The 13,627-nt window shown below is 50.5% G+C and overlaps 2 protein-coding genes across 2 annotated transcripts; both read left to right on the forward strand.

The window, feature by feature from the left end:
- Window positions 1–674: 674 nt before the first annotated feature.
- Window positions 675–3,996, forward strand: LOC128103758 (polycystic kidney disease protein 1-like 3). Its single transcript, XM_052728394.1, has 4 exons — window positions 675–785; window positions 1,358–1,409; window positions 2,917–3,164; window positions 3,444–3,996. Exons 1-4 carry the CDS (start codon window positions 675–677, stop codon window positions 3,987–3,989), a joined length of 957 nt encoding a protein of 318 aa, XP_052584354.1. The 3' UTR covers window positions 3,990–3,996.
- A 16-nt stretch (window positions 3,997–4,012) lies between these two features.
- On the forward strand, window positions 4,013–13,045 carry LOC128102901 (spermatogenesis-associated protein 31E1-like). The gene has a single exon (XM_052726821.1). The coding sequence runs from the start codon at window positions 4,013–4,015 to the stop codon at window positions 8,411–8,413; it is 4,401 nt and encodes a 1,466-aa protein (XP_052582781.1). The 3' UTR covers window positions 8,414–13,045.
- The last annotated feature ends 582 nt before the right edge of the window (window positions 13,046–13,627 follow it).

Here is a 13,627-nt window from a genome sequence, read left to right on the forward strand (position 1 = left end):
GGTTACAATTAAAAGATTGCCTTGAGTCTCAGAAGAGGTTTTGGACTTTGAAATAGTGTTGAGGCTGTAAAAGACTATGGGGCATTTTGAAGTTTGACTAAGTCAATTTTGCTTTATGATATCACTACAAGCCTATGGAGGGCCAGAAAGTGGAATGTGGTGGTTTAAATAAACTTCCAGAGGCTCATATATTTGAGTGCTTGGTGTCTAGTTGGTGGAACTGTTTGGGAGGGATCAGGAGGTGTGGCCTTTTGGAGGAGGTAAGCCACTGGAGGTGGCTTGGACGTTTTAAAAGCCCACAGAACATGGACAAGCCTCTCTGTGGGGGTAGGGGAGGAACAGAACATGGATAAGCCCCTATTTCTGACAGAGTGTGCAGGTGGAATTGATTACAGAAACTGAAGGCTGTGGAGGATGGGGAACATGTGAAGGCTGGAGAATGGAGAGTTACTGTCTTGTCACCTCTTCCAACCTCCCTTCCCCCACTCAGGAGCCCTTTGTGACAGGGAGACAGAGGCTCTGTGATGCAGGCCTGGGCCCAGCTGAAATTCCCAGAAAAAACTCTCAGCATTCAGTTGCCTGAGAGCAACAGTGCTATACAGATGGAGAATTTTCTGTTCCTTCTGGAAAGTGTTGACACTTCATGGCTGACCCCCAGCTTCACTACTTGGGCAATGGACATGATCCTTGCCTTTGTGTGTGGGCTGGGGCTCTTCCACCTATTACTCCTCCTCCACCTTGACTCACCCTCACCTCCACCAGTGGAAAACACCACCACCCAAAAGGTAAGAATGCCTTAGCCCCAAACCAATGGAAAATAGTTCCCTCTCTCTCCCTTTTTATAGGCTCCACTTTCTAAATCAAATAGGAAGGTGGCTGACAGGGGAATCTCAGCTGAGAGCAGGACCCCATCCTCTTGAGAACTGGCAGGTAGGGCAGAGGGGAGAGTGGACTGACTCCAAGATGTCTGCTCTCACATCCCTTATACCCGAGAGAAGAAAGCCCTGTGACTCCGTGCTCAGGGAAGGTGTTTCTGGGACGGTTAGGGAAATCTGAGAAAGGAAAGGTTCTGAGCACTGGATCCTATGTCTCCCTCTACCACACATGCTTATAGACTCAGTGGAGCTGATTTGAAGGGGACCATGAGCTCCAGGACATGAGTCACCTCTGGCCTCAGGAGGCCACTGCTGGTAGTTCAGAGTTAAGCCTCTGGTTCCTGAGCAGAACACTGACCAGTGACATCCATGGTGGATCTCACAGAGACAGTCCCCATTTGTGTTTTCCAAGACAAAAAGAACACACTTGCCCACTTTATAGAAAAGTGAATGGGGCTGCACATGCTGTCTATCTCTGTCAGGTGGTGAAGAGGGAGTACAGCAAGGTCAGGAAGGAAATCAGGACCGAGAAAGGTAGGCTACTTCCTTCCCTGGTGAGGTGACTTCATCCACGGGTCCCCAAGTGATAACACCAAATGTGTTGCAGAAGCCCTGAGGAGGTGGCTCCTGGGAAGGAACCTATAACTGAAGACACTTCCCAGGAGGTTCTGTGCTCAGAATGAAGCTATGGACAGCCAGGACTGGGTGCTGCCTGGGGAGGGGCGGTGTGGGAGGAAGTGGTGCCATGCTGCCTGGATTTGGAGGCAAACTGGTTGTTAATCTTCTCTAAGACATTTTCCTCTTTCAGAACACTGGTCCTTCCCTCCCCTGATATTGAGATTTCGAAGCCCGTGGAGATCTTTAGAAGTGCAAATGCCTGGTCCATGGCATAGTCCTGTTCCACATGTGCCTTGCTCTCAAGGCATTTGGGCATCCGGCCTTGCCCACGCATGCCTGAACTCCTGTTTAACTTTTCATTCCCACTGAAGGGGCATTTCATTCCATCTCTGGTTAGATACTGGGTCCCTCCTTTACCCACCATAACCCAGTCTCCATCTCCAGATTACAGAGGCAGCAGGAAGAAACCCAAGGGGGACAAGGTACTGGTTTCCCTTCTGCACAGGTGAGCCATCTCCAGGTCTATCTGGCTCTTCCCTCCTCTTGTCTGTTATGTGATCAGCCCCGACCAGGGCACAAGGTTACCATGGGAATAGGGGCCCTCTGGATGGGTGGCATATGAGTACAGTCCTGGAGGTTAAGATAACAAGGAATTGTAAAAAGCAGAGTGTGGAACATTGGTTGTGATGGGCAGCGATGGTCCTTCCCTACTCAGCTTGCCCAGCCTCCTGGCTGCAATCATATCTCCTGTCTTCCACAGCATGCTAGAGAGGCTTGTCGAAACCATCAGCTTTTGCCAGCTCTTAGGACAAGATGCCTCGGGTGAAGCGTCTAAGCCAGAAGAAGCTGCCGAAGCCCACCTGCCACCTAGTCAGACCACAGAGAAGTCTGTGGCCACCAGTTTGTCCCTAGCGGTTTCCTCTGGTCCTCTCAAAGATTCTAAAATCTCGTCACCTGTCCTGCTGAATTCCTCAGCTTCTATTGAGTCACAGTTTTCTGTGAGTGCCTCTCAGCCACCAGAGACTCTGACTCCTGGAAGATGTTATTCACCACCACTGGCACCTTCCCACCCATGTCATCCTCCTGATCCTGTGGCTTGTCCTCCACCCATGCCAGATCCCAGCACAAAGGCTCCCTGGTGTGACTGGAAAACACTGGGGACCTCACAGAGCACACCTCTCCCAGGTTTGCCTTCTCCAATCCCAACCACCCCAGGACTTAACCATTCAAGGAAGCCTACCACCCCAGGCCTTAGCCACTCAAGCAGGGGGACTTCCACCACCCTAGGCCTTGACCACTCAAGCAGGCCTACCTCAACCACCGCAGGCCTTAACCACTCAATCAGGCCTACCTCAACAACCCCCAGCCTTGACCACTCAAGCAGGGGGACTTCCACCACCCCAGGCCTGAAGCACTCAAGCAGGTCTACCTCAACCACCGCAGGCCTTAACCACTCAAGCAGGCCTATCTCAACCACCCCAGATCTTGACCTCTCAACCTGGCCTACCTCAACTAATCCAGGCCTTAACAACTCAAGCAGGCCTAACTCAGCCACCACATGCCTTAACCATTCAAGCAGGGGGACCTCCACCACCACAGGTCTTGACCACTCAAGTAGGCCTACCTCAACCATCCCAGGCCTTAGCCACTCAAGCAGGGGGACTTCCACCACCCTAGGCCTTGACCACTCAAGCAGGCCTACCTCAACCACCGCAGGCCTTAACCACTCAAGCAGGCCTATGTCAACCACCCCAGATCCTGACCTCTCAACCTGGCCTACCTCAACTACTCCAGGCCTTAACCACTCAAGCAGGCCTAACTCAGCCACCACATGCCTTAACCATTCAAGCAGGGGGACCTCCACCACCACAGGTCTTGACCACTCAAGTAGGCCTACCTCAACCACCCCAGGCCTTAGCCACTCAAGCAGGGGGACTTCCACCACCCTAGGCCTTGACCACTCAAGCAGGCCTATGTCAACCACCCCAGATCCTGACCTCTCAACCTGGCCTACCTCAACTACTCCAGGCCTTAACCACTCAAGCAGGCCTACCTCAACCACCCCAGGCCTTAACCACTCAAGCAGGCCTATCTCAACCACCCCAGATCCTGACCTCTCAACCTGGCCTACCTCAACTAATCCAGGCCTTAACTACTCAAGCAGGCCTACCTCAACCACCCAAGGCCTTGGCCACTCAAGCAGGGGGACCTCCACCACCACAGGCCTTGACCACTCAAACAGGCCCACCTCAACCACCCCAGGCCTTAACCACTCAAGCAGGCCTATCTCAACCACCCCAGATCTTGACATCTCAACCTGGCCTACCTCAACTAATCCAGGCCTTAACAACTCAAGCAGGCCTAACTCAGCCACCACATGCCTTAACCATTCAAGCAGGGGGACCTCCACCACCACAGGTCTTGACCACTCAAGTAGGCCTACCTCAACCACCCCAGGCCTTAGCCACTCAAGCAGGGGGACTTCCACCACCCTAGGCCTTGACCACTCAAGCAGGCCTATGTCAACCACCCCAGATCCTGACCTCTCAACCTGGCCTACCTCAACTACTCCAGGCCTTAACCACTCAAGCAGGCCTACCTCAACCACCCCAGGCCTTAACCACTCAATCAGGCCCACCTCAACCACCCCAGGCCTTAACCACTCAAGCAGGCCTATCTCAACCACCCCAGATCTTGACATCTCAACCTGGCCTACCTCAACTAATACAGGCCTTAACAACTCAAGCAGGCCTACCTCAGCCACCACATGTCTTAACCATTCAAGCAAGGGGACCTCCACCACCACAGGTCTTGACCACTCAAGTAGGCCTACCTCAACCACCCCAGGCCTTAGCCACTCAAGCAGGGGGACTTCCACCACCCTAGGCCTTGACCACTCAAGCAGGCCTACCTCAACCACCCCAGGCCTTAACCACTCAAGCAGGCCTATCTCAACCACCCCAGATCTTGACCTCTCAACCTGGCCTACCTCAACTAATCCAGGCCTTAACTACTCAAGCAGGCCTACCTCAACCACCCAAGGCCTTGGCCACTCAAGCAGGGGGACCTCCACCACCACAGGCCTTGACCACTCAAACAGGCCCACCTCAACCACCCCAGGCCTTAACCACTCAAGCAGGCCTATCTCAACCACCCCAGATCTTGACCTCTCAACCTGGCCTACCTCAACTAATCCAGGCCTTAACAACTCAAGCAGGCCTAACTCAGCCACCACATGCCTTAACCATTCAAGCAGGGGGACCTCCACCACCACAGGTCTTGACCACTCAAGTAGGCCTACCTCAACCACCCCAGGCCTTAGCCACTCAAGCAGGGGGACTTCCACCACCCTAGGCCTTGACCACTCAAGCAGGCCTACCTCAACCACCGCAGGCCTTAACCACTCAAGCAGGCCTATCTCAACCACCCCAGATCTTGACCTCTCAACCTGGCCTACCTCAACTAATCCAGGCCTTAACAACTCAAGCAGGCCTACCTCAGCCACCACATGCCTTAACCATTCAAGCAGGGGGACCTCCACCACCCCAGGCCTTGACCACTCAAGCAGGCCTACCTCAACTACCCCAGACCTTAACCACTCAAGCAGGACTACCTCAACCACCCCAAGTCTGGAACACTCCAGCAGGCCTTACTCAAATATGCCAGGTCTTGACCACTCAAGCAGGCCTACCTCAACCACCCCAGGCCTTAAACAGTCAAGCAGGCCTACCTCTACCAATCCAGGCCTTGACCTCTCAAGTAGACCGACCTCGGGCTCTTCCTGGTACCAGGTAGCTGCCAAAACCTGGTGCCACTCCAACTCACCACATGGTGAGTCCTCAAAAGACCATCTGTTTCTTAGCCTCCAAAAGGTCTCGTTCTGGACAGGCCCCACATACATGCAGATAGACACAGAGAAGCCCTCTTTCATCAACCCTGATATCCAGCAGAGGCTGGAACTTGAGATTCAAAAGAGGGTTGAACTAAAAGTATGGAAGGGGAAAGGCAAAGAAAGGTGTGACCATGCCTTGGAATGTATGGACAATATGCTGCAGTCCTGGAGCAGCCAGCAGGCCACCACCAGAACCTGCAAATCAGAGCAATTTTCAGGTCATCAGCCGTTCTTTTACAAGAAATACAGCCAGCTTTTCTGGGGCCTCCCCTTTCTCCACAGTGAGTCCCTTGTGGTTACTGTCAACATGGCAGGTTCCCCTCCAGAGCCCCCCTCCATCTTATTCAATGGACTCTCTACTTATATCCCAACACTATTTCAGACTAATGTACATCCACATCTCTTTTCTCTAAAGCCCTTGCTTCAACACTTGGTCAAAACCCAACCTTTGACTCCAAAGTTATCCAGGTCCCAATCTCCACCAGTGGATGGAATCCAAACCCAGAGCTGTGACCCATCCTCTCTCCCAAGGCTACCAGACCATTCACCTCCAATTAGGGATTATGGGGCTTCTTGTCCTAGAGCTTCAAGAGTCCAATTTACGATCCCACCTGCTGCTCAACACCTAGAGCGACACCTTTTGAAGAAGCACCAAGAGAGTAAGTGCGATTTACCCCCCTTAGTTAAGAGGTCACAGGAAGAATTTCATCAACTCAATTCCAACAGTTGGGGCTCCCAGGGAAAGGGTTCTGTTGTCCACCTCCCCGGGAATTTCATTAAACCCGGGCTCCAGCAACAGCCGGAACAACACTTAAAAAAGACTTACACACAACGGCAATGCCCCCACAAGGACCAGAAAAAGTCTCAGAACAAAGTTCCAGGGATGGGTCAAGCAGAAGTTAATCACGGGACGTCATGTTCCTCAGCACTGAGAGATGAAAGCAGCCTTCAAGCACAGAGTGTCTCATCACAGGGTCTAGAAATATTCCAAATATGGAAGGACCCAAGCACGTATCTGACAAACTTTCTGGGAAGAGCTCTGAACGATCTGTATAGGAGCTCAGAAGATTACCTAGGCAAAGTTCTCGGGGCTGTTTCTGAGACAGAGGCAGAAAGTGGCCACATGAGACACCCAAAAAGTGACACTCAAAGTGTTTCTCCAGTGGGACCAGGAAAGAAGTTGCTAGAAGGTACCCCAAAAAATGACTCAAGCATCAAGTGGAGGCATGCCAAGGACAGTAAGGTGCATGTGGGCATTTGTCATGCCGTATGTATGGACCATGTATTGACCCCTCCTGAAAACTTGAATGATTGTACCACCGACAGGAAAACTTCTAGTGGGCCTTCCTTCCTAGATCCTGGCACTCAGAAGGTGCTGGAAACACATCTTACAAGACGCCTGGTGAGACACAGATGGAGCCTGCCCCTCATAGGCCTCAAGACCATACATGTTTTCAATAAGACCAAGGCTACAGCTTTGCCCTTTCCACAGCTCTCCGACTCTTCTTTGTCCTTCTGGGACTCTAGAGATGACTCCATTGTCAAAAAGGCCAGTGTCCTGGGAGAACCTTTTCAGAAAGGCAAAGACAAGAATGTGAAAATAACCTCCACACAGAACCCTCCTTCTGCCTCCCAGCTCGGATTCCTGAGAGAGACTCCACCTAGAGAAAATTCTGGGCCCTCTGAGGCCCCTACAACTGTCGAGGGAGACAATATGACTTCTCTGTCCACCTCACAAAGTCTCGTGGGCAGAGACTGGCACAATGATATGGTTATTAGATCTTGGACAGGCAGCCCAGAGTCAAATCCAGGCCTAGTGAAGGGTGCACATGAGTCACAGGAAAGAGAGCATCTGATTTTAAGCAATACCTACAATTGGGTGTCAGTTCGGGAGATCAGTGTGGCATCCCAGTCACCAAGTAGCAGGGATACCAGGGAACTAGAGGAGGCAGAGGAGGAACAGTCCTGTGACTGTGTACTCATCATGGACGCTGGGGAGATGACCAACTCTGAAAGCAACCATCAACATCTAAGGGATTCAGAATCACTGGAGCCCAGTGAAAGTCCATCCCCTTCTACCCAGGATCCAGAAGACTCAGGCCTGAGCACACTTCACTGCTCGTCCCCTGGTGTTGTCTTGCAGGACAGTACCATTGAAACATTCTTTAAAGACTGTGCCCCTGAGGTTCTCCTTGCTGCAGATATGCTGGCCTCTAGGGCCTCCCAGTTCAGGTTCAAGAATGTGCCTGCTACAAGCAAGTCAACCTACCAGGGCAGGTACCCTTCCTTAAAAGAAAGGGATATGCCCAAGATTTCTAAACCACAGGAACCATGGCCTAGCCATATCTTTGTTCCAACTGACAAAAAAAAATGTCATAGTCCCAGGCAGGACACATGTCTTTCAGGGATGAGGCCTGTCCAAGCCTACAGGTCAAATACTAAAAAATGCAGTTCTTCCCAAGAAACAGGGAAGTTTGGGGATAGGATAAAAAACTTCATAAGGTCAATTTTCAACCCTAAAGCCAAATTACAGGAGAACTCCCTGGAAAAAATCAAGGCCTTACCAGCCACAACCCAAAGCCCAGGGTCAGTCCTGAGTAGATTATTCATGGCCCGACAGGGAGCTGAAGCACAGGACCTCATGACCTCTGTTGGATGGATTCTAGAGGAAAAGTTGGGGGTTCACCATTGGTGTGCTCCCTCAAAGAAAAATTTGCACCAAGAACCACCCCAAGCCCAAGTGAGCAGGCATGTCTGCCACCACAGGATTCCTACTGCAGAAACAATACAAGGGACACCAAAGAAACAACACACTAGCTGTGTTCACCAAGCCAACCCCAAGGTACAAAGCCAACCTTCACAAAGCCAACCTTCTACAGACAGATGGATGCCCTATGGTAACTGGGCCCAGGTGTCCAGAGAACCTGTGTCCCGACCCAGGCCCTGTCAGCACAGGGCACAGGCACCATGTGTCCCACGGAACCGTGTCCACTGTCCTAGGCACTGTCCCTACAGAAGTGGACTATAGAAAGTAATTAAACACTTTTCCCCAAAAGAACATGGTCTCCGAGTGCTAATGACGTCATTTTCCAAGCTAGGTATTACTTCCTCTGTGTATGTTTCATCTGCAGAGTATGTCTTCAGTGCTAGGCCACAGGGAAATGTAGGCATCTGCTCCACCTTAGTACTACTTCTGGAGGGGAAATGGCTCCACAGAGAGGGGACAGTGGCATTTGAGGTATCACCAACTCTTAGGTCCATCATTGTAGTTAGTGTTAATCATACTATAATTATAGAAATGAAAGTCTTTAGGATTTTTTGGGAGGGTGCTAAGTCAACACTAAAAGACCCAAACAAACAAGAAGTATTTAGGATTGTGGGAGTGGTGGGGTGGGCAATGTCAATCACACAACTGCTGTGGGATGTCTGTATGGCAAATGTGTTGCTGATTAGTCAATAAATAAAACACTGATTTGCCATTGGCTAGGCAGGAAGTGTAGGCGGGACAAGGAGGAGAATAAAGCTGGGAAGTGGAAGACTGAGTCAGAGAGACACTGCCAGCCGCCAAGATAACAAGCAGCATGTGAAGATGCCGGTAAGCCACGAGCCACGTGGCAAGGTATAGATTAATGGAAATGGATTAATTTAAGCTGTAAGAACAGTTAGCAAGAAGCCTGCCACAGCCATACAGTTTGTAACCAATATAAGTCTCTGTGTTTTCTTGGTCGGGTCTGAGCAGCTGTGGGACTAGCAGGTGAGAGAGATTTGTTTTATTTTATTTTTTTTATTTTTTTGGTTTTTCGAGACAGGGTTTCTCTGTGTAGCTTTGCGCCTTTTCCTGGAACTCACTCTGTAGCCCAGGCTGGCCTTGAACTCACAGAGATCCGCATGCCTCTGCCTCCCGAGTTCTGGGATTAAAGGCGTGCGCCACCACCACCCGGTGAGAGAGATTTGTTTTGACTATGGGCCAGGCAGGAAAACTCTAGCTACACACAACCTAAACAAGAAGTCCTTAGGATTAGTTTTGTGCTAAGTCAACCCTGTAAGACCCCAACCTAAGAGCCAGCTCACTATGTCTTTTCCTGATTTGCTCCAAACTGTCCTTTGTGTAGCTGTGTAGAGGCAACAGAGAGCCAGCTCAATGTCTTCATGAGTCACAAAGTAGGCACAGTGATGAGGACAGTTGTGTGGCATCCTTGAGTGAAAAGCAGGACAGTCAGGACCTCTGGATGTCCTGCCGAGGAATAAAGGACCTAGATCCTAGGGACCCCCTGCTCACCTCAATGGTGGCTGTCAACAAGCTGAGTTCTCCAGGCCCTCCCACCTCAGCCTGGATGACAAAGCAGTGTCACCCTGTCCTATGGCTGCCTTCAATGCCAGAATGGTGGCCTGGATGGATGGACAATTTTTCATAAAGAGTGGTGGCAGCTGCAGAGTGGTGGCTGACAGTCTCATGACTCCTGGTCATTTGCCATTCCTTCTGGTCACTGAACAGACAGTACCTATCTGATTGTGGGCATGATGAACCTCAGGAGGAAGGGAGGAAATAAAGGTTAGAGCCAAGGCAGGAGGCCATGTAATATGAAGATGCCCTAAAAGTTTCCATGCAGGTGAAGCCCCAGCCCTCCCAGTACAGACGCTGACATCAGTGTCTGAGCCACTCACCTTGGCCTCACCCCAGGCTCTCCACCACTGACTGGAGGAGCCCTCTAGCTTAAAACGACTTGAAACAAATCCTGCAAGGGTGAAAGCTTAGCTTCCTAACAGCATGACTAATAAGCTACATGTTCTTACCTTCTGAATTCCAGAGACGAGCTGCTGGAAAGGCCAGAAATCAGGAATTCTGAGTGTCCCTCACAGCCTGGTGGTCTCTGCACACACACACACACTCAGCCAGCACTACTCCCAAGGGAAAGGAGGACAGCTGAAAGGGTTGAGGGGATACACTGTGGCCACACAGCACCTCATTCTAGGCCTCCAGCTCTTGCCTTCCCATGAGAGCAGCAGAAAAGGCCATCTCACAGGGCCGGTTCACACAGTGGAAGGGATTTGTCCAAAGTGCAGATGCTCTTTGGATCTCTGGGCAGGCCAAAAGGGTCCTTTCCTGGGCCTCACTTGGCTTCCTCCCCAGGTTTCCTTGTCCCAGTCCCTGTTCTCTTGGGAAACAAGTGAAGTAACTCCATACAAAAGCAGCCAATTCTCAGGGTACCCTGCACTGTTCCTTACAGAAGGCAGTCAACAGCTCCAGCTGGTAGAAAATCTTGTTCCAGAAGGTCCCACCAAGGTAGAGGACATGGACATGGGGCCTGTTCCAGCACACTTCCCGAGACTACATGTGATACTCAGCAGCTCTTTAGGAGTGGATATGGAACCCACAGGCTCTTCTTAGTTGGCCCCCTATCAATGACTGCAGCCTCTACAGCAGTCCCAGAAGCCAGAGTGAAGCCAGGACACTGGGGCTGGCACTTCTGGGTCCTCTCAGGAACCCAGGAGGCACATTTGGGTCCAGTAAAGACTCGGGAGTGGGTCCCAGGAGTCCTCAGGGTACAAGTGCTGGAGACAGTGGTACAACAGACCAGGCAGCAGCAGGAATGCTTATGCCACTGTCAGCCCTGTCAACTATAATGGACATACCCTAGACCTGGAGAACCTCACAGAGACCTCTACAGTCATTCTCACTGACAGACCCCCAAAGAGATCTCCACAGAGTCCCAGATATAGACAGACACTGAGAAACATCCCAGAATTCCAGAAACCACTCCTAGAGACCTTCAGGGATCAAAACAGAGATCCCCAAATGTCTCCATAAAGAGTCCCATACAAAATCCAACAGAAGTAAGTTGCTACAGAATCCCAGGCAGAAATCCACATAAAGAGATCCCCCAAAATCCTTTCCAGAGATTCAACAAGACACGTTCACAGACTTCTCCAACATGGAAAACACACACTCTTTATTTAAGCCCCTGACAGAAATCCACATTGACATTCTAGAGTCCCTGAGATCTTCACAGACCCTCCCACACATCCTCACAGATGTCCACAGACATTTGCAGACAGCTACACAGTCAGACAGTAGTGACTAATGGTATCTGTAAAGGCCCTGGGAGAAAGCCACAGAGACACAGTAAACCCTTCCTGCTGTGGATATCTGTATGCTGTGAATGTGTTGCTCTGATTGGTTAATAAATAACGTGCTGACTGGCCAGTAGCCAGGCAGGAAGTATAGGCAGGACAAAGAGAGAAGAGAATTCTGGGAAGAGGAAGGCTGAGTCAGGAGACGCTGCCAGTCACCACCATAAGAAGATGTGAAGGCAGATCTAGAAAAAGGTAAAAAAAAAAAAAACAAACCCACATGTTTAAATATAAATAAGAATTATGGGTTAGTTTAAGATATAAGAACTAGATATCAAGAAGCCTGTCACGGCTATATAGTCTATAATAATATAAGCATCTGTGTGTTTATTTGGGTCTGAGTGGCTGCGGGCCAAGGCAGGACTGGAGATAACCCCAGCTACACCTTCCAGGGAGATTGTCACTGGCATCTACATAGAGATCTTCAGAAGTCCACCCTTCCCTCCACAGGTATGCACACAGAAACCCACAGAGTCCTCTACAAAGACCTTCACAGAGACATCACCCACACACTCTCAAAAACACAGAAATACTCCCACAAGTTCCACACTGAAGCCTTAACAAAGACCCCCAAAGAGACTTCTGACAGTCGATACATCTTACAACATGCAAAAGTGACAAAGTTCAGAGTCTTCACAGAGTTTTCCAAGAGTCTTTTAATAGAGACACTAAGGGAAACCTCAGAAACTTCCCACAGCCCTAAGGTATAGATGTCACTGGGTGGCCTCTGGGTGTCACACAGCACTCTCTCACAGTGGTATCACCCAGCCTTTCAGACCTCACACAGCACCCTCAGAAAGACTGCCATACAGACCCCGCCCCTCGGACCTCTCATGACACATGAGACCAGGCAGCCTCCCAGTGATCTCTTATCATTTCTTGGAGTTCCACACAGAACATATAGAGGTCTCACAGAGAGACACCATGGATAAACCTGTCACAAAATCATACACAGTCACTAGGCGAGATCGCAGGGAGATTGTCAACAGGACCTCTTCAGCACCACATGAAGGGTCTCAGATGTGAACTCAAGAGGGACAGTGAAATGGATTGTTTGGGGTATGGAGTTTATTAGAAGAGTGATTCATGCCATGGGCTGGCAGGTAGACAATGGCCTGAGGAGAATTAAGGGTCCACACCAGAGACAGCATAATTGCGTTGGGGGAGGGCACTAAAGAGAAGGCTCATAGGCACACATAGGGGGTTGTTCTTATGCCTTTGAGTATGAGGGAGGTTTCACAGTACAAGCCTGCAGCCAGGCTCTCTGATTCCCAGACAGGAGGCAGGGAAAGGGGCAAGGAGCAAGACATGTGTCCATCAATAACTCAACCTATGCTGTAAACTCACTTCTTGGGTGAGTGACCCTGGCACATGAACTCTGTTAGCTGGATCTTCAGTGTCAATAGGGTGCTTCTCACTACCTGTGTGAGGGGAAGCGCTGCTTGGCGGCTGTGGCCTGAGCAGCAGTTGGATTCCTTCCTTCTATTCTTAGACCATAGAAAACTCCTCAGATTTTATAAGCTTCCCAGAATTGTCTACCCAGAAGACGCAGAAACACACCTCTGACTACAGTTTTCTAGCATGGAGAATGTCAGAGAGGGAGGGAGGGAGGGAGGGAGGGAGGGAGGGAGGGAGGGAGGGAGGGAGAGAGAGAGAGAGATAGAGAGAGAGGTCTGCCACAGTGTCCCAGCCTTACAGTAACTCATGGTCACCCTGGCGTGTCTCTGACTTCAGAGACAGTGCAGAGATCTCACAGAGACATGACACTGTTCCAGAGACCCCCCCTACAGAATCCCTCCAGACAGACATCTCAGAGTTCCCACAGACATTACCCAAGAGGCTGGCATTACCAGACGGACCCTGACCTAAAAGCCCAACACAGTCAATATGGCCACCAAACAGGGTTCTCTGCCTGGTGTAAAGCACAGGAATTTATTTTCTCCCTGGAATTCCATGGCCTCTATTCAGACTTACAGATTTAATGTTCATACCTACAAACTTACGTATCCTATGGGCTTTTCCATAAATCTAGCCTCTGATCCGCAGTTATTGTATAGTGGTTTTCTCAAAATTGTCACATTCCTTCCAGGAGGGGGCTGGAAACTCAGAA

The sequence above is a fragment of the Peromyscus californicus genome, unplaced genomic scaffold (genome assembly GCF_007827085.1).
Source record: "Peromyscus californicus insignis strain IS unplaced genomic scaffold, ASM782708v3 Scaffold_8__1_contigs__length_139910024, whole genome shotgun sequence".
Taxonomy (NCBI): Eukaryota; Metazoa; Chordata; class Mammalia; order Rodentia; family Cricetidae; genus Peromyscus; species Peromyscus californicus.